The sequence below is a fragment of the Amblyomma americanum genome, chromosome 1, assembly GCF_052857255.1.
Source record: "Amblyomma americanum isolate KBUSLIRL-KWMA chromosome 1, ASM5285725v1, whole genome shotgun sequence".
Lineage (NCBI taxonomy): Eukaryota > Metazoa > Arthropoda > Arachnida > Ixodida > Ixodidae > Amblyomma > Amblyomma americanum.
Genome location: NC_135497.1, coordinates 501,265,497 through 501,286,259, shown reverse-complemented (window position 1 = coordinate 501,286,259; position 20,763 = coordinate 501,265,497). Strand labels below are relative to the sequence as shown.

The 20,763-nt window shown below is 45.3% G+C and overlaps 1 protein-coding gene across 1 annotated transcript; it reads left to right on the top strand.

Moving 5' to 3' along the window:
- Positions 1-91: 91 nt before the first annotated feature.
- LOC144127922 (uncharacterized) lies at positions 92-19,777 on the top strand. The gene is made up of 11 exons (XM_077660927.1): positions 92-253; positions 1,615-1,798; positions 3,192-3,316; positions 7,456-7,563; positions 9,842-10,016; positions 10,707-11,179; positions 14,053-14,508; positions 16,311-16,587; positions 18,380-18,490; positions 18,624-18,693; positions 19,373-19,777. Exons 1-11 carry the CDS (start codon positions 100-102, stop codon positions 19,382-19,384), a joined length of 2,145 nt encoding a protein of 714 aa, XP_077517053.1. The 5' UTR covers positions 92-99; the 3' UTR covers positions 19,385-19,777.
- The last annotated feature ends 986 nt before the right edge of the window (positions 19,778-20,763 follow it).

The following is a 20,763-nucleotide window of genomic DNA, read 5'->3' as shown; positions in this document are numbered from 1 at the left end:
GTGCGAGGCTTAGTAAAAATACATTTAGATTGGCAAAATAAACTAAAAACGTAAGTAAAAGAAGCGCTGAAGAAGAAGAAAAACACAAGACGGGTCGCCATGATTTTGCTGCTTACTTGCGTTGGGACGCTGCTGGCTGCGATTTTCGTTGGTTTGTACCACAAGCCATGGCCTTTCGTCCTGCTGGGCATCTGGCATAGGCAAGCCGAAGACGTCCCTGGACTTCGGCGTCTAACCGCCTATCATGACCCTCGTGAGGATTCACTCATTCGAACACTTTGCATGAGGCCTTTCTAGACGTCGCGGCAATAGATAGGAAAGATTCCTGGACAGTTTACCTCTAACGCCAGTAGGGGTTCTATATCAGAATCGTGTAATAACGGCAGAAACAGGAACCGTTTCTACGAAGTAAACCTTGATGTACGAGGTAGGTAAAAATAGGGGATCTCAAAGTGTTAAGTTGTTTTTTGTGTGTATAGTGCGCGCGCCCAACTGCCGCCAAATGGAGACGGACTTTCACATTTTTTTTTGTTTTCGTACCTAGGTCATCAGTCAAAACGAAGTCACTATTTCAGTAAGGAAGGGAGAAAGCAGACCGTCAGACTTCAAGTTTTTCCTCGCTTATGACCCACTTGTGCCGCATAAAAAAAAGACTATGTATAGAAAGGATGGGTGTTTTCATTTTTTTTTATTTCTCGATATGCACAAATGAAATTTTTAAGTATATTAAAAATAATTTTGTGACCACTCAACCAATATTCAACTGTTATATCTTCAGAAAATTGTTTTGTAGTATATGCTTTTCTTGACAATCTTGCTAAATGGCGGCAGAGTTTAGAAAATGTGGCAGAAGGCTTGCTCAACAATCATCGCATTCCTAGCAGAGTGGTAGAGGTCGAAACGTTCTTATAATCTTGATTGCGAGAGGCATACATTTTGATTTTGAATTTTTATGTTGCAGCGTTCGTTGATATATCTAGAGTTAGAAGAAAATTTGGCACAATTAACTTATAATTCAGCATTTTGAAAAAAAAAAAGTACTTATCTGCCCTGTGGTCCTATAAAGTAATAATAATAATAATTGGTTTTGGGGGAAAGGAAATGGCGTAGTATCTGTCTCATATATCGTTGGACACCTGAACCGCGCCGTAAGGGAAGGGATAAAGGAGGGAGTGAAAGAAAAAAGGAAGAAAGAGGTGCCGTAGTGGAGTGCTCCGGAATAACTTCGACAACCTAGGGATCTTTAACGTGCACTGACATCGCACAGCACACGGGCGTCTTAGCGTTTTTCCTTCATAAGAACGCAGCCGGCGCAAGAAAATAAACGGGGTCGACATAAATTAAACTGTTCTGAAGAAACGTCCTCTGCAAGGTGATTATATCTAGGCAGAAAACCGGTAAGGAGAAAAACGCCCGTTGTGCGAACGTTTCCCCACAGTGCACAGCCACCGCGGTTCGCGGTACAATTTCTTTTCTACTTCCCCGTCTACATCAGCAGTATTTCAGCAGTGTACTGAGCTTTGTAGGCGTTTAGAAAAGCGAGCAGCAGTGAAGCCTAATTACTCTCACCTGTTGCCAGATTCTGAATAGCGCAACTGCGCTATTACTTTGCAGCACAAGTAGCGGCACCTTTACCACCCACCTTGGACTACGTCCACGAAGCCACCGGGCGAGTCGATTTTCGCAGCTTCGAGAGCGTCACCCAAGCCCTCCGGGTGGTTCACTCTGCGAAGGAAGCCATCCCTGTCGAGTCTCTGACGATCATCGTGCCACTGCTGCTCAGCCTGGTCCTGACGGGGTGCGTGTGAGCCTTCTGACATTTCGCGTGGGGAACGCTATCCGGAGACCGCTTAATGAATTCAACGTAAAAAAATCGGTAACTTTTTTTTGAAGTGCATTACTAATTCGTACAAGCTGTACAATGTCATCACAGGTAAGATTTGAAGGAAGAAAAACAAACATAAGCTTTTGGCGCTTCCTTTCAGTAAAAAAAAAAAGAAGCCTATCTTGCTTGTGCTGTCGAAAGAAATATGCGTTAATTTTTAGAGCTGCTGTATATCCTTGCAAGAAGTTTACAGGTGATACACATTTGAGTGCTACACAGTCGCGGTGCCTCGGGTGGGTGCTCTCCGTGCTAGACAGATTTATGGCGGGCCCGAGAGATGGCGCTTCTGGCGCTAGGTGTGGAATCGGCGGCTTAGTTACGGAGCGAGTCCCTGCACGCACAGCCCCGCGCGGGTATAAGGTGCTGGTGGCAAGTTATACGCTAGAGAGGGTATCACTTTGTTTAAGCTGAGTTACCAATGTTGTTCACAGCTTCAGTTTTCTGCCTCGCATCAGGACTGAAGGTGGTCTCGCGGTGTGGCAGCCTTGGTTGCTGGGATTCCGTAGGCCATACGAGTATCCTCGACAGTAATAAGAAGAACCGGCCGGATGCAGGCATGTGTATGGTGGGCCACATAGCAACGAGAACGTTGGATGCAAAAGCGATGCTGAACTGGTGATACTGAACAGCTGCCCCGAGTTTCGCAATTTAGGCATATACCTATAGCGTTGTGTATTAGTTTTCTTATAAAAATCTCATTACAAGCGTTTTGGAGAGGTTTCTCTAAACACGGTGTGGCGGCAAAATTCCCCCAAGCAGCTGGAGCTTTCAATTATTTTCTTCTTACTTACAGATCGCTTTAAATTGCAAGAAACTAGAAAGCCTCAAACCTTAATCATATCTAATAGATACCCTTTACCCTGTTTTTTGAGCTCTGTATTACGAACGTCTTCCAGTAGAGATTTTTGCAAGCACTCCATACATGAGTGCTCTATGTCCAGCTTGAATGGTCAACATTAAGAAGTTTGGGGGTCCCATGGAAAGAAGATGAACGCAAGAATGCTTCGCTTTAAAACTAAGATTACTTGCACATGTGATTCACTTCAGTGGAATTTGGTTTTCGACTTCTCCTTGCCTATATAAGAGGCATAGCAAGGATTCTTAATTGCCGTCCAGTTATATTTGAAAATTCCCTTATATAGAAACAAATCAAATGTAAGGCATAAGACATCAGAAAGTTTAGCATACCACTAAATCTTCACCATTTAAGGTGCAAGGTTTTAGTAAATTACAAGATGTAGATAAAACCTTTAGAGTGTCCGTAATTCCCACATCGCGTCTCAAAAAAGTGTGGTCGACATCGCAGGTGGTGGTGGTACAAAAGACGCCAGTCGTCATCAACCACGCCAGCGGATTCCCGCACATCCTGCAGAAGCAACTCCTCCCTGCACACACTTCAGGAATCTGATGAAGCAAAACACCGGCGCCCGGGTAAAGCTATACTTTAGGATTTCGCACAGCTAAGGCGTGCAGTCAGCACGAAGAAAAATAGTGCCACAAGTGAAGTACGGCTGGAAGGGGGGGGGGTCACAATTCGCGAAAATTCAATACAACAGGGACACCCACAACGAGTTTAGCAGGAGAGTTCTAACTTCTTTGGCATGGGGTAGCGGCCCTATGGTTGGCAGCCATCTTTTAAGAGAAAAATTTTGCTTCACACGTTATTAGTGAAGTGTGATATAGAACTGTGATATAGCATTTCTGGGGATAGGATTTCAATGACGTCCTTATGCTGCTGTACGCTTATGCCTTTTCATATCAGACAAGCCAGTTTAGCGTGAATAAACCGTCAGCGATAGCCCAAAACTGGTTCAGCAAGTCGACACCGCTGCTTTTGACAAGATGACAAGTTGTGAACTTGTGTGCAGTCGCTCGCTGCCGGATAAACTATTGTCTACTTCCCTACCCTACCTCCCTACGCCCAGTTACACTTTCTCATGCTCTCCCACTGACCATTCTACGTACCTGCTGCACATGTGCAGAAACAAAAAGAAATCAGCTAAGTAGCACCCAATCATTAGCAGCAGAGCACGGAAGAGGGGCGGACTAATTTCGTTGACCTTTTCTTTGCGAGGCTGCGCTCTAGATAGAAGATTCTACCGGCTACGGTATGGCTATGGCATTAGTCAATACTGCCGATTTGTTGCTCTAATTTACGACGAATAAAAGAAGAGCGACGTCTTAGCTGGTGCCGTTCAGTGTAAGCCATATGGCTGGCACTGACATGCAGGACAAATTGCGTAAACACTTTATCAGTACGAAATGACCGGCGGCGCAAACAAGGACACTAACAAGAAAGAGACACCACATGCTCACACTACCAACTGTTTATCGCGCGGAAAGGTGGCTTGTTTAAACATTCAGCTCAAGCATGTAACATCGCGTTATCGCTCCAAACCCAGCACGTGGAAAAAACACATCAACATCAGGAAAACGAACAAGAAAATTTAACCCCTGCAGAAAAAAAAGTAACAGATTCTGATAAAAGGAATTAAAAAACTTAAAGGAGGGGGCCATCTTTTAGAAAAAACAGCGTCACACAATCGTAGCTATAGCAGAGTCCTACATGAGACGCAAAAGTGGTCAGACACTAAAAAACCAATAACAAATAACAATCTTAGCGAAAGCAGAGTAAACAAATGAAGCAAAATCTGTCAGAAACCGAAAAACTGCAAACACTATAAAGATAAACTCAATAAGTTCAAGTTCAAGTTCGTCTTTATTTACATCAGGAAGATGTAGGTAGGCCCTGACAGAAAAGTGATAAAAATTCACTTGAAGGAGTCCGGGCCCCTTCTACAAGGCAAAATACTACGAAAGCAACAGAGCTTGGTTAACAATGACGAGGTAGAAAAAAAAAGTTAAGAGGCGCTGCGAGCATATATTGTTAAAAGACAAAGAAAATAACTTATACGCCCAAAACAAGAACACTAAAGCTTTTGTACGCTTTTTATAATATGACAAACTGATTGATAGAATCAAGTACACATATTAAAAAAAAATGCTTGCGTATGTCAGCACATTTATCAAAAGGGACTGAAAGTCACGGCTCTAAAGCGACAAGAATGTCACGTGGGCTATTTTTTTCCACAGATATTCCTCTACTCAGCAGCTTATTTAATACATGTGGAACTGCAAAGCGTAACATAGAACGTCCGTATTCTGTACGACAGAAGGGAACGCACCAGAATGACTGATTTCGAAATGCATATGTTGGAATAGTGGCTTTCAGGCAGGATAGTTCTAGGAACGTATACTGGTGGTAGCGTATACACTTTTTATATCTCAGTGCTAAATGATATTCATATAGGTCATGAGCTGGTGTAATGTGAAAGCGCGTGAAAAATTCTGTGTGCGCACGGTAATCGACGTTTGCTATGTGCCGGACTGCTTTTTTTTTTTTGGAGCATGAATATTTTATTTATGTTGGCCTGCGTTGTATTGCCCCATACTAAGAAACAGTAATTTAAATGAAGGAGGAACAGCGTGTTAAATTAGTATTTTTATAGACGTCGGAAGAAAATACCGAAATTTTGCTTGCATTCCTACACATTTCGTGAGGCGACATAGAACTATACTAACGTGAGCGTCCCAGACCATGCTCTTACTGAAAAATACTCCAAGTGTTTTGGCCGTATCTACAATATCTATAATAGAATTCCCAATGGGAAACTGATGCTCTGCCATGATCGCCCTATTTCTCGCTTGGAAAACAACTGCTTTTGTCTTTTTCGCGTTTAGTACCAGGGAGTTTGCTTCGCTCCAGTGTTTGAGGGCATCCAACGCGCTGTTAATGGTTGGGACTAGAAATTCGAGACTATTACCTTTAAAGAACATGCTAGTGTCATCTGCGTAAATTACATATTGAGGCTTATTACTTATATTACCAATGTCATTAATGTAAAGAATAAAAAGTAAAGGTCCCAATATACTTCCCTCTGGGACGCCGGTAAAAATTTTCTGAAGAGAAGAGAGTTCATTTACTATGTGCACACAAGGAAAACGATGTTGAAGATATGATTCGATGAGGAGGAGTGGTGTGCCACGTATGCCGTAGAGTTCAAGTTTCTTTAGTAGTTTGTGGTGAATAAGGTGGTCAAAAGCCTATGAAAAGTCAACAAAAATTCCTATGCATATCTCTTTATTTTCAAATGCTTCGAGAATTATTTCTTTTTGTGTTAGAAAAGCTGTTTCAGTGGATCTGCCTTGATCAAATCCGTATTGAGGTGTAGACAGTAACAAAGATTCTAAAAAAAAAACTCCACAGACGGCCGCTAGAAAAGGAGGGCTGAAGAGTCGCACTGAACATGATGTCACAAAAAACTATCCAGAAATGAAACTTGATTTGTACGGAGGGATATCGAAGAGTCGCTAACACAAATGCTTCCCTTCTTTTTAATCATAAAAGCCTCAATAATTTCAGTTGCCACCTGATCGGGACTCCTGCCCAGAATCTGCAGGGGTTGTTCGTTTTCCTGATGTCAGTGCTTTTTTCCCACGTGCTGGGTTCGGAGCGATAATGCGATATCACATGCTTAAGCTGGATGTTTAAATAGGCCACCTTTTCGCGCAATAAACAGTTGGTAGTGTGCGCATGTGGTGTCTCTTTCTAGTTAGTGTCCTTGTTTGCGTCGCCGTTCATTTCGTCACGCACCAGCTCTCCCCTCAGGCTGTTATTCGGAAGTTACTTTATTATTAGTTCGTACTTTCTTGCACAATTTTTCAGACACGATATAGAGCATGGCAAGCCAGCATACATGAAAACGCACTCTTGAAAGCTGTTTTTTTTTACTTGGTTTATGGGGGTTGAACGTCCCAAAACGACTCAGGCTATGAGGAACGCCGTAGTGAAGGGCTCTGGAAATTTCGACCACCTGGGGATCTTTAACGTGCACTGACGTCGCACAGTACACGGGCCTCTAGAATTTCACCTCCATCGAAATTCAACCGCCGCTGCTGGAATCGAACCCTCCTCTTTCGGGTCAGCATCCGAGCGCCATAACCACTGAGCCAATGCGGCGTCTGCTAAGCTTCTTTGAGAGCAGGAGCAAAATCTTGCAGTTTTGGTGTACGATTCTCTTATGCTTCAAAAGGCGCGTAGCAAACACCCTAACTTGTATGTGTTTAGACGCTTATGCACTCTTAATTCAATAATGAAATAATGCAAAGAGGGCATTTGTTTTTGGATGTTTGTTGAAACGTGCAAGTATTACTGTCCTTTGCTCTGTGGTAATGTGGGCCACTCAGGCACAAATCGGATAAGTGATTACACCTTATAGGTTAAAAAATCAGAGAGTGCGCTGTTTCATTGATTTATTTAATAAAGTTTAATAGCCTCTTTTATCACTGGCGATAAGGAAATTTACTTTGCCGTCTTCAAAGTCTTAATTATTATGTTCGCGGCACATTTCTGCCAGTGGTTTGAATTTTTTTTTTCTGCTTCGGGGAACGGTGTTTTCCTACCTAATGGTCGAGCTCAGTGTTATACATTTTTTTTAACGCTATTGCAGTGAATAAACAGAACAACTTCAACAAAGACGCATGCTGTTCACTGCCGCTCTCATGTCCAGGCGGTCCTACACTGCGAAGTTACAGACTTGGTCGGCGACGCCATTCGGTGCCGATCCCGAGCGTGCAATTCCCGGCGCTCGCGAATTTTGGGCCAGCAGAGAGCACAGGTACGTTGTGTCATCGCTTTGGTCAAAGCACTGACATGTCAGCTCCTCTAAATGCCATTTCACATTTTCTGGGTCGCTGTAATACCGTGTTTCATCATGTATGCAACGCGCTATAGAGTTTACTGACGAGCACAGCATGCCCATTTCATACCACGTGGCAGTGCGTGCTACCACGTAGCACCATTTCCTGCAGAACAGAGCAATACAACTTGTTTTTCGTTGTGCTGTACAATGAGAAAGTTGGGAAAGCGAAAGAAACGACAATGCCCAGGTTCAACCTTTGTCAGATGCATAGAGCCTAAGGGTGGGCCTGTGGGTCTAATTTAGAGGCTCGCTATTCATTAACAGTGTTCTAGATTTACTAAAAATCAGAAAAGTTCTCTACAACGCCTACGAATTTCGGTGATGCTACAATAGCCTCTCTGCATGAGCTGGAAGCAATCCCCTTCAATTCATTGCTTTGTCAGCGGCTGCACATACGACATATGGCACGAAAGAGAAGGCTCTCGCAGGCGCTAGTGATTCTGGTTAGCTGATCCCCTATTAAAATCGCGCCTGATTTGCAGGCGCAAGAGCATTTGCACACACATTGGCAGGCTTATCGTGATTGCTGTAGAGGTAGGCAAGTGCCAGACATGTACCGTTCTCAAATTACAAGGTATGGTTTAGTACTTCGCTTCCCGTGATTTATGGGCATGCCTTCGGTTTCAACACAAACACCAGCAAATCGGGCAGTGGTGGTGGTAACTGTATCGGATCTGGTAACCAGGGTCCTCAAGACTGGTAACCATGCTGTGGAAGCCGGTCAGCCGGGTGGCTGATATAAGAGCGCAAGCGCCCAATAAACGCACTGTTACTCTGCACCTCGAGCTCAGCGGTCGTCTGCGTCGCATGCTATCTTGAACGACACATGGTGTCAGAAGTTCTTATCACGCCCATTCCCCGCTTCAACTGAGCCAGCGCAATGGAAGTACTACCGCCCCCTAATCGCCAACTGCTCTCCGAAGCGCCGGCGGAAAAGTGGAAGCAATTCAGGCAGAGGATGGATTTGTACTTCAAGGCAACTTCGCATGTGAACGGTTTCGCGATTTTAATAATAATAATAATAATAATAATAATAATAATAATAATGGTTTTATTTGCGCCTAATGAATACATGGCGCGGGAGACCCGCAGTAAAAGCTGTCACAAGCGACAGCTTGACAAAGCCGGAGGCCCCCCCTATACACTTGACAGCATCATAGGCGCAATGAAACGGCATGTCTCATCCAAAAACAAAGTAGAACAAAACACGAAAACATCTGCAATTACAATCACTCACAAGAACTACATAAAATTACACAGAAAATGTGGTAGAATGAAGTTAGAAAGCACTTACAAAAGCAATGAAACATTCATGTGCGATGGCAATGAGTTTAGCGAAAGTAACAGATAAATTAAGCACATTTTGCTTCAAATAAAATTCAGAACAAAGTGAATACAGACAAGCGGTACAGTCAGGGTAAACAACAACGTGACAGAGTAAACAGGAATGGCAAGCGAAGTGTCCTAGTACATGTTGAAATACCGGCGGAGTGTTTTGAACGTCACCTTTTCAAGTTGGATATGTTTATGATTTAAATCATTTAGTAACCGAGGTAGTTTATTCTGTATTGTTTGTAGGCCGTATGTTGTGCGAAACGTCCTTACTTTCCAGAGCTCCGTGTGACGTGTCTGGCGTGTAGTAGTGTTTGGTTGTAACCTGGCTAGACGATGTAGAAATGAACTGTTGCTAGCGTTTTCATTCTTAATTGCCTTGCAAAGGATATAATCAAACAGTTTGGTAACAGGAATTATGTTGTATTTGGGAAATAGATGATACGTATGTGAATAAAACGGCAGATTTTCTATTACTCTTACAAACCTTTTCTGCAACTTGTGAAGCTTCTGCAAATTTCCGTAAGTTGTCGTACACCAAACTAAGTGACAATAATTGAGTCGGGAGGAGAATAAGGTATTATAAAGTAACAGTAAGATTTTTGGTGGTAGTAAATTGCGATTGCGGTATACTAGCCCAATTACTTGTGCTAGCTTAATTAGCATGCTGTCCACGTGGACATCCCATGACATATTCTGCTGAAAGATAACACCTAATGTCTTAATGTCGACGTAATAGTGGAAACGGACCATCGACCACTGATAGCCATTGCCCAGAAGAACCTGTCAGACATGCCTCCTCGCCTGCAGCGTTTCTTTATGCGCCTCATGCCGTTAAACATTTCTCTGCTGTACGTCCTAGGGAGAGACCTTGCTCTGGCCGATGCTCTCTCAAGAATCCGATGCGACAGCGATGAGCCACCTGAAAGCGAACTAGAAAATGTGGCCACCCATGCAACGGCCGGCCTCTCCACTCTCGTCAGCGACACAACAGCCAAGCGGATGGCAAAAGAAACGAGTGAAGACGACGAGCTAAGGCGAGTCACTGAAGCCCTACAAGATGGACATAGCGTTATAGCTCAGCTAGCTCCCTTCGAAGCTCAGCTATCAAGTGTGGAAGGCGTACTGTTGCGTGGATATAGAGTTGTCATTCCGAAGTCCCTAGAAAAGAAATGTTGCAGCGCCTACACGGGGGCCACTTGGGCGTCGGAAAATGCAAAGCAATGGCCAGAGTATTGATGTATTGGCCTGGTATGGCAGCAGAAATAACTGAGAAAGTTTCCAGGTGCCAAACCTGCCACCGTTTCGCTTACAAGCAACCAAGTGAACCCCTAATGCAAAGGCATTGTCCCGCATTACCGTCGGCTAGGGTAGGCGCGGACTTGTTCGAGCATTACGGAACTACCTTGCAGTCTACGATGCCTATTCCAATTACCCTGAAGTAGAGCCGCTTTCTCACACTACTAGCCACTGTGTAATAGAGGAGCTGGCCATGATATTTGCACGTCACGGCATCCCGCTTGAAGTATGCACGGACGGCGGACCACAACTTTCATCGCAGGCATTTCATGCTTTCGCAGAACAGTTTGAATTTGCCCATGTTGTTTCTAGTCCCGGTTTTCCACGCTCAAACGGTTTGGCAGAGAAAGGGATGAACTTGGTGAAATGTTTCCTCAAGAAGGCGCTATATGTGAATGAATACTTTTGGATCGCCTTCTTAATTACAGGACAGCACCACTCGAGGCCGGACAAGCCCTGTGCGAGCTACTCATGGGCAGGAGGTTAAGAGCGAGGCTGCCTGACTTCGCAGACCGTAGGGCACCAGAGGTCAAAAAGCACACCCAAGCCCACCCTCAGAGACGTCCACTAGAAGCACTCGGCGAGCATGACACCGTTAGGCTGCTCGACAAGGGAGGGTGGACCACAAAGGCCCTCGCAGAAAACGCCGTCGCCCCTCGCTCATACATGGTCCGTAAAAAAGACGTGAATCAGCTTCGTCGCAACCGTCAACATCTGCTGCGAACAAACGAAGAGTTCGACCCCTCACTGGAAACCATTCCTGACTGTACGGAAGACAGTGCTAGCGACTGTGCTTCTCTTCCAGGCTTGCGGCACCACAGGAGTCCCTGGGCAACTCGAGCCCCACGTGTGACGATCAAGCCACGGCTGCCCACACGCCTCAAGAGCATCCTGAGCCAGGGCAACATAGTCCTCTGGAAACCATGAATTCCGAGCCGGACGACGCTGGGCTTCGCCGGAGCACCCGGTTAAGGAAAAACCCACCCGCCTCGTGTATTCAAAGGACTTTCATCAAATTGCTTGAATCGATCTGCTGTTGTATTGTGCTAGTTTTTTTCTGTTTTTAGAGGGAGAAAGATGTATCGGATCTGGCAACCAGGGCCTTCAAGACTGGCAACCATGCTGTGCAAGCCGGCCAGCCGGGTGGCTGATATAAGAGCGCAAGCGCCCAATAAACGCACTGTTAATCTGCACCTCGAGCTCAGCGGTTGTCTGCGTCGCATGCTATCTTGAACGACACAGCAATGACTTTTATTTTCAAAAGGAATGGTGTGGCGTAGGGTACTGGAATGCTAAGACATTGCTATAGGCTGACAGACACATACACAGGAGATAGCCCTGGACCACAGATGTATGGAGTTCGCACTTTTCTTCCTTAGACAATAGCATCAAATGCGAAACACAGGGGTCTTTTTTATCTGAATGAAGAGGCTTTTACAAATATGATGATTCTGGGTCATTGAGGAAGCGCACGTACTAGGATTGTACAGGCAGCACTTGCTCAATGAGTGGTCGTTAAATTGTGACATATGATGCGCCTGGAGACCTAGAATCTTTAAAACCTCTGACACACTCTACGGCCGCTTCTAAGTCAACCGAGTTGTACTGGGTTCTTGCAGGGCGTGGTGCTTGGCTTCACAGCGCGAAGCGGACTACCAGGAGCCACGTCGTGTCGCAGGCGCGCACCAATCTTATCTATAAATTGCTACCCATTATAACACTTTATGGCTCTCTCCTTTAACTTCCGTTCCGGGGAAAGTGCTGCAGGCTAGGGTATTTTGCATCAAACTAACCTCTCTGTCTTGGGTGTCGTAAACCTTTTTCTGATCACAGTAAAATTGGGTGTGTGAAAAGCTGAACATTGAACTTCATGGCTACTTATGTTGAATAGCCGGCGACTCGAAGGAGTTGGATCAGGTTGAACGCTTCGATGTGTATGTAAACACCTGTGTAAACTGTGAATTTATAGCTTCTTCTTAGCCTGGGCTACAGGCAGCACTGATGCATGTGCTTCAGCCAGTTTTCAGTTTTTTTATGTCGCAACCTGCGGCCCTTATTGTGCCCCAGAGCGAATGTCGTATATAACATTTCTGAAACGAGTGAGCTTGATAACACAGCTTCCACCATACTTTTGTAGGCAATTTTTACCTTCCGTAAACGTCATTTTACCACTACTTTTCTTGCATCATCTCAATATGTATAGAATAGCAAATATGGGATTCCCTGACGTTTCTGGTACTCATCTGCAACCGTTCTAGCATATCTACGAAATTTTTTGTATGTCTATGTATAAATAGCAGCGGGTATTTTTCTTGAAAAGCTTATTAGTTGGCTTCAGGACACACTCAGTTTGGGCGGAAGAAAAAAGCATCTGCATAAACAACAAATGACGAATGGTGCCTGAAAAGATAAGAGTTTGCGCTGAATACTTTCTTTGCTTTCGTCACTCTTTCGTATCTGTTATTTTCGCTGCAGGCACTGACGATTCGGCATCAGTACCGGTGCTCCGACAAAGAAGTCCCTTGACGGGTTTTCTGACAGCCAGTGAGGAACAGCTCTTTCCTTGTACGTCTTGGATATTATGAAAAGGCTCCTGCGCAACGAAGCCGGAACAAAAGAAATCTATGCACCATATCAGCTGTGTGCTCAGTAGTTTAGAACTAACTGGTTAGCAGCACCTGATGATACGTTGTAGGCAGCAATGTTCAGTTCACAGCCTAGGTTATAAGTGGGCAAATGAAGTTATGTGTAGAACGTGGTTCTAGCTAGCAACCCATCAAAACATAACCTTTCGTAATAATGAAGGCGTCCTAAAGAAGAATCCTACGGAGCCCAAAACCATATAACGCTAGACGAGAGAGAGTTGCTATGCGAGCGCAAAAGCAGATACCGCGCGAACTGCCACTTGCTAAGGGCAATCACTGAGGTGACCAACGCCTACGCGGGGCGGCCCCATGGCAAGACCTTGAAACTTCCTCTTTTTGGATTGGCTTGGTGTCCCGCTAAGGCGCTAGACTTGAAAACAATAAATCAAGGTTTCTGCCGTAGCAAAGCTCGCGCCGCTTAGTCGCAACAGCGAAAAGACGGAAAGACACAGAGGGTTCAAAAAATGCCGACTATATGAACGCTTTACGATATGTAGGACCTCCTAATAAAACACTTTTGTGAACTACTTGAAGGTAGAATCAGGCAATGAAACTTTGGGACTGCATATTAAAACGAGTAACACGATCAAATACTTTGATGTTCACAAATCCAAATTTTTGGCCATTTTTCGCTATTTGAAAGCCGCATCTCCTGTTTAAAGAATTAAGCTACCAAGAGGTCTGGGAGAAGAAGTAGATCGAGAAACAATAAACTAACAACCAATTTTATTGGAATGCGGTCCGCTGCATGGTTCTTCCCTTGGAGGAAGTAACCGCTTAATGATTTCAGTCGTTTGCACAATGTTACATTCCCTGTTTCCCTACTTCGTCTCATTAGTCGGCCATTCTTCCTTTCCAAGTTGCTCTTGTTCAATGCAGTGCAAACTGGCTCAAAAGTCTTCAGGCCAAACAGCTTCCATGCGAGCATTATATTAAGGTCCAGAAAATTTTGATGAGGACGATGGTTTTTTTTTTTAACTAATAGGTATTTAGATCCTACTGGACTGCATATGGGTACCACGAAACCGGTGAAAATTAAGCCATTAGCCTGAGGTCTTTTGACCGAACATCTACCCATTTCCTTACTTTTCCATATACCTCCCTAACATATGGCGTCTGCAACTCTCAGTGAGCGTCAGCAGCGACACAGATCAACCGTTGAACGTGGGTGGAAGATTGAAACGATGGCTTCGGGACGCCGTTTGGCCAGACCTCCTGGGCTATAACCCGACCATTTGCGGAGGGGTGCTCGAAGACTTCAGCGCCGCCGAATACCACGGCGGCACCTTGCGTACGGAGGAGCTGGCACCGCGTCCTCAGACGTCTTCCTACGGCGGCTGCACCAGAGATGACGTCAACAGAGCCGACGATGCGAATCGTGCGAGCACTGAGGCCTTTGAGACCCCCCTCCTGGACGATATATATTGCCGAAGAAGCGATGCCAGTGAGGACGGCACGGATGAGACCGAAGTCGTAGAGGGCAACTGGGCTGACTTGGATGAATCGCGGCCTCAGCGCCTGGAGTGGCAGCCTTCCCGTCACCACCAGCGCGACGAGAGAAGACGCTCCGGGTTAGCAGACTGGGGTAAACAACTTTTGTTCGTTAGCTGATTTAATTTTAGCTAGATGATCTTCTAGCATCAGGAAAACGTTACGCTGTTGTACTTAGGCAAATAATTTAGAAGTGTGCAGGTAATTAAACACAAAGGAAATCAAACGAATCTTCATGTTCTGCCGCACTCTATGCCTGGTGTTGTTGCTTCCCTGATCCCCTCAGTCCAACTTCCTTAGCTCACTGAAACAGTTCAACAACATACCTTGTAATACATGCAAACTTTGTACATCCTGAATGAAATGTTCTATAAGCGGATAATGCTATTTGATGCCAAAGAGGTAGTTAAATAAAATGCGACTTTTTACGTCGTCATCTTTGTGAGGGACTTTCTTGGTGCTGAAGAACGACACCTTTTTGGTGTGGCCTTTGGTTATGCGTATTAACAAAAGTTTCTTCACTGGAGACTAGTGTTAATCGTGCACGTTGTTAGCCAAAAATAGGCCACATATGATTTCGAATGTTCCCTGCTGAGATTCTACCATTTTCAGTCAGTTTAACGAGGCATCCTTATGAGCTTTAGGGTTACGGGGGAGGGCGGGGGGAGTAGTGTGCCAGGATTTGCCAGCTGAGACAATGCGATCGGGATGAGTTTAAGAGCGATCGCAGTTGTGACAGTTTGAGACAGTTTTAACGCTATAACGTTAAGGTTCCCGCTCTGCAGAAAATCTGGCGTCGCCCTCGGTACCCTCGTCGGTACCCTCGTGTGAGGAGAAAATCCCCGCATAAGCAACCTAGGGGGCACCCTAGATCACGTGACGTTATGCAGCCATCACAACCTGACATTAAGATTGTGAGCAAACTCCCCACTGTGGCAGGTGGCAGTTATTGGAGATTGCTCGGGAAGGCCAACCCGGGCCGCACAACCCTACCGGTGGCAGCACCTGCCATCCCGGGGCACTAGCGCATTGCTTAACCGCTATACCACTGCGCCAGGAGGAGTACGAGGACTCCCAGCGATCTATGAATGTAAATTAGAGAACGACCAATTGCACATATATGAGTATTAACCCATTAACGATATCGCGTCATGCCCAAACGGCAGTTTCAGAGCGCTAGCGCTGAACCTCTCACTCACTGATTTCTCCGACCTTTGCTCGAAGTTGAACAAACCTCAACGACTTGTGCTGGCGCATCTGTATCACATTTATCCTAAACAAGATAAAACGTCCAATTATTTTCCCAATTATAAGAAGACACATAGCCTATCGCGGACGTTGAGCGAGGGGCTCCGGAATAAGTTAAATCACATGGGTTTTCTTGACGCGCACTGACATCGCACATCACGCAGACACATTTTCCATTTCTCCTCCTGTCTACAGATGCGGCCGCTGCGGCCATAATTACACCAAGGCTCTCAGGCTCAGTAACCGTGGGCGATAATCATTGAGTTCGGCCAGTAAAGTTCGCCGCGGTTATTGAAGATGTTCGCCTGAGTTTGCCGATAACGGGTGCTAAAAGCATTTCGTCCTTAACTGAATCATCTTCAAATATTACGAAAGGCATTGGTTTCGAGACTCTAGAGTTGAGCATCTGTCGGATTAAAATGTGACTTCATGCGCGCTGGCCCACTGAAGGAAGTTTTTCGTCTATTTTGCTTTGCCCATTTAACAATTTAAAATATTAATTTGTATCATTACGCATCAGTTTTTGTTTTATTATCCAAGTGAATAGTAACGAGTAATAGCTCTGTAACTGAAATCTACTCCAACGTTGGCTGTCAACAATGTGTAACTGTTTTGTGAACTCAGGGTGTTCCCGATACACTCTCGCAGAGTTGTCGCATGTGAACAACAGCGGTCTCTCGGAGGACACTGCCTACTTGGCTTTGCCTGAGAACAAGTGCCCATCGGAAGAGGTTCTCGGTGCCTGTTCATTCGACCAGCACCAACAAAACGCTTGGTGCGCCGCGGCAGCTGCTGTCGCCCCGTGCTTCGTATCGCCGGTAGAGCCGCTTCGGGCACCCCGTCATTCGCAGGACGTGTTCGAGCAGCTGCTGAAGGCCTGCAGGCAGCCGGAGGCTGTCGCCTTCTCCGAGATCCTGCAGGAACTGTGAGGTGGTTAAGAGGGCAAAGGGCTTGACACAAAGTCGACACAACCGGGAATGAGTAGCGATTGTACAAACCAGACACATCCGTATGGGTACAGATGCATAATAACCCGAAAGAAACAATATTTAAAGCTATGTGATAATATCAGTTTCATTAAGCGCATGCGCAAGATGTACCAGGGCTGAAGGATCAAGTGTGAAAATCGCAGCGCGTGTTGCGGCCAGGAAAGACCCCAAAGACACACGATTGTTTGAGGCTGCTCGTATAGAACCTAGCTTACTTTCCAGTAGTAATAACTACAGCGGAGGTGGTCCCTGCTTTTTTGTTTGCGATACATGCTTCTCAAACTGTCTGTCGAGTGATCATCCATACAGTGGCCGCAGCAAGAAGGGTTGCTGTTCTATCTTTAAGAGCATGAAATGCTTTTAGCTATGCCTTGCTGCCATCCTCCCTTCCACTTTCCGTTGAAAGTTTGTCCCTAATATGTCGTCATAATCTCTTGTGAAGAATGCATTGAAAACTATACGCTATAGTAAAACGGATTAGATTCAGTCAGGTCCCTCATGTTGGAAATGTCGAAAGTCTAAACTCAAAACAAAAACTATATCAGCAATGTAAAAAAATGTTCCTGATGATCGCATTCGTCTGCTCTTTCTAACGATACTTTCAAAAGCAACCAAGTTTTTGAGGTACTTTTTCTTTGTTAGGTACCTTTTTAGGATACCTTTTCCTCGGGCACTTCACCCCAGAAAAAGAGCACCAGGCTGAGGGAATGTTGTACATATCAGAAAACTGGTAGGTACCCTGAGGCACTATAGGGGATAGGAACCAGCGCCCCCCTAATTCGAAGCGGCAGCTCTATTACGAGGCCATTGCATTCAGTGTATCTCATATGAATGCGACGTTAGAAACCTCATCACGAAAAAAATCTGGCGTAGTTTGTCATCAATTTGCTTGTTCGAGACAATGAAGCCCCGTGGTCTCGTTATGACTTCACACGGTCACAATTTCCATTCCCTGAAGGATGTGACGGCATTACTCAATGGTGACGCCTGTCTTCCCGGAAGGCCTACCAACGGCCACAGGCAGCTGCCAGGTGCCAGATGGCAGGACAGATGAAGGGAGTAAAATAAGTGTGGAAGAGACACCGTAGAGGGCAGCTCCTGGTAACTTTCGACCACCTGGTGTTCTTTAATGTGGGCTGACCACGCACAGCACATGGCCGTATAATGCATTGTGACCGCATGCCACACTGGAAACAACGCGGCAGCGTGTATGCCCTTGAGATGTAGCACATTTCAATGTGGAGTTCATGGTCGGTGGTAGGAGTTTCGAGGTGCCTAACTTCTTTCTCTTTCTTATTTCTCTCAAATGCAGCGCGCACAGGGCACCGAACATACGAAACAGAATAACAGGCTTTCATATTTACTGGAGAACAAAACTTGATATATGTCGAAGAAACATATGTGGCCTCTTTCAAGTGATTTGGTATCTTACAATAGACGTGCACTTCTTTATTATTCGAACTTAAGCAGATCTTCGGCATCTAACCTTCATGGCCTGGCCAATACTATTTTCACATTACACCTGTTCAGCCGCTCGGTGAGGAAATCTGGTTCGGATGGTTTGTTACACGTGCGCGCCATATTCTGGGAAGGTGAGCATCAGTCCCATCACGTACCCAGTCTGGATGCAGCCGTCCAGGGCGCAATTCGTTTCTAGCAACATTGGCCGCTCTGCTCCCCCCCCCCACCCCAAATATTGAGCCCCGACCTTAATTTTCTTCCTTTCAGCAATGCTCCCAAGCTGCGCACACCGAGAAGCTTCGTGGACAGATGGCGAAGGCACGCGTCGCAAGAGCCCGCATGCGCTTCGCTGTTCCAGTCATCTTGTACGACGGCAAGGTGCGATGCATTTGTGAGGCTTGTTCTTGAGCCTTCGTCTATCCAACGATCTTCGCATCTCCTAGAGATTTCTCGCCTTGACACATGCGCTTTAATTACCTCTCGTGCTTTACAAGTCTTTCTCCGTATCCAGAACATCTGCAGGTCAGCGACGCTTTCCGGCGGCCTGGAGATCTATGGGCGAACAATCATCAAGTTCTTGGGTGAGTATTACTTATCATCTTTACCGTAGAGGAGAAACTCGAGAACAACTTTCTTGTTTGCGTCCAGTCCCGTTCGCGGGAGTGAGCGTTGTTGTAGCATGCTGTAGTCGCTGCTTCCCATTCCTGTGTGCATAACCATATTGCGAGCTAGGTAACATTGACGACACGTCAACGAAGGCATGCCTGCTTCAGTGCGGGAGAAGTAAATGCACGGCTGGACCGAAGTATATATTCGCGTGCATCGCAATACAAACGAACGGTGCCAGCGGGTTTTTGAAGGCGATTGTCTGGTGTGGGTGCGGGCGATTGTCAGCTCCGTTCGCGAGCTGATTTGTACCAAAGAGCTACCGATTGCAGTCTCGCGCACTTCATGATGTGGAAACTTGCACCTTATTTCACTGCCCACGCTGCAGAGTACACCCTTCTAGTCCTAACATCGGCAGCTGAGAGATCCCGACAATAGACGTCTCTGTAGCTTGTTGTTTGGTTTTCCTCTTTCGTATTCTTGCAATAAAAAAAAGTTTTGAGCCTCAACTCAGTTCTTTTTCGCTCTTCGTGACTTTTCGCAGCAGTCTTGTGACACTTGTGAATATTTCCTTTGGTGTAAATTGTTTTGCAGCGCACACGTGTGGTACCTATTTCTAGCAGCGTTCTGCATCATCGACTAACCCATTTACAGGATGTATGCTGACGGGTCGACTAGAAAGCAGCGAGGTTGATGTCACGCATTCGCTCTGCGGCTGGAAGATTCCGTGCTGAAGTGACCATCTACGAATGTTAAAGGGACATATCGGAGGTGATTCTAACTCCAACGAAAGTACACTTTATCGTCTGATGCCACATTACCCAGATTGTGTACTGCTTTTTTAAGTAGAAAAAGTTAATGAGATAGCTAGCCGGTGAACTTCAGTATGACACTGATCGCGCACAACTTTTCCCTCTTTTTCTTCTGCCCTTCTGAGATCTCCGTTCCAAGAAAGAGCTGGTCCCACCGAACAAAGAGAAGTGGAAGAAAGTGACCAATGCTATCAGTTTCGTCGAAGCCATTGGTCTCGAAGATCTTCGAAGGTCTCATCTCAATGCCTCAGTTTTTCTGGATGTCAGTTGCGGCTGAGTCGCTCCCGGGCTCAATCGGTTGCAGTCAAAGCAATGCCATATGAACACTGCAGAAGCGAAGATATGGCCTCTTTCCTTCACACCATGCAGCGATTTTATATGCGGAGTGTCTTTCTGCGATATATGACCATGCTCAACATTTGTTGACAAAGATTTTGTAAACTGAAAAACTGTAAGATAGTGGTGTACACATATTGAAGATAATGGTCCATTCTTTCGATATGTAGCAAAATCTTTCTTTTAGATTCTTTTCATCCATCGCATCGAGCAGTTAAGATTGCCATAGAAAACCAGTAGGGAAAGCTTTTGAGGAGAGCAAAAACGCTAATACTAAAAAGAGTGCAAGCCTGCCGACGGGATATCTGCAGATATCATGATTGTTGTAGTGAAAGCTTACAATATATGACAAATTTGCGCTCATAAACGTTAAATGCTTTTCCCCAGAATTGTTCGGTATGTTTAGAACGGTGGCGAGGCAAAACGAGCAACGCTGCATGATTTGCAAGTAAATATTGTAAGCGGTGTGCTTTTTACACGCTGGTTTTTTTACAATTGCTGAAGCTTCTGAAGATGACACTTTGCTCCAACTACACTCTCTGCGCGGTACCTGCATTCTTTATTTGATATCTTGTCCTCTGATCTTGTTCTGTACTTGTGATTTCATAATAACCTTTTGTATTCTCCACTTCCCTCTGAAGTCTTCCGCCCTGAGGGCAAAATAAATCAATCAACTTGCATTGGATAAGTCGATAGTGCACACTTACAATGTTAATGAAGTGGATCTTCCTCCAAAGGGAATCGCTCATGAGCACACCGCCACATTTTCAACAGACTGCCCTACACTTCTTTTCTTCCTGAATTCTCACTGTGTCGTGATGTTAGAACTTCCGTATTTAGTTGGTACGTGGAAGGCAAAACAGACTACACTCCCAATATGCGATATGCTAAGGAGTG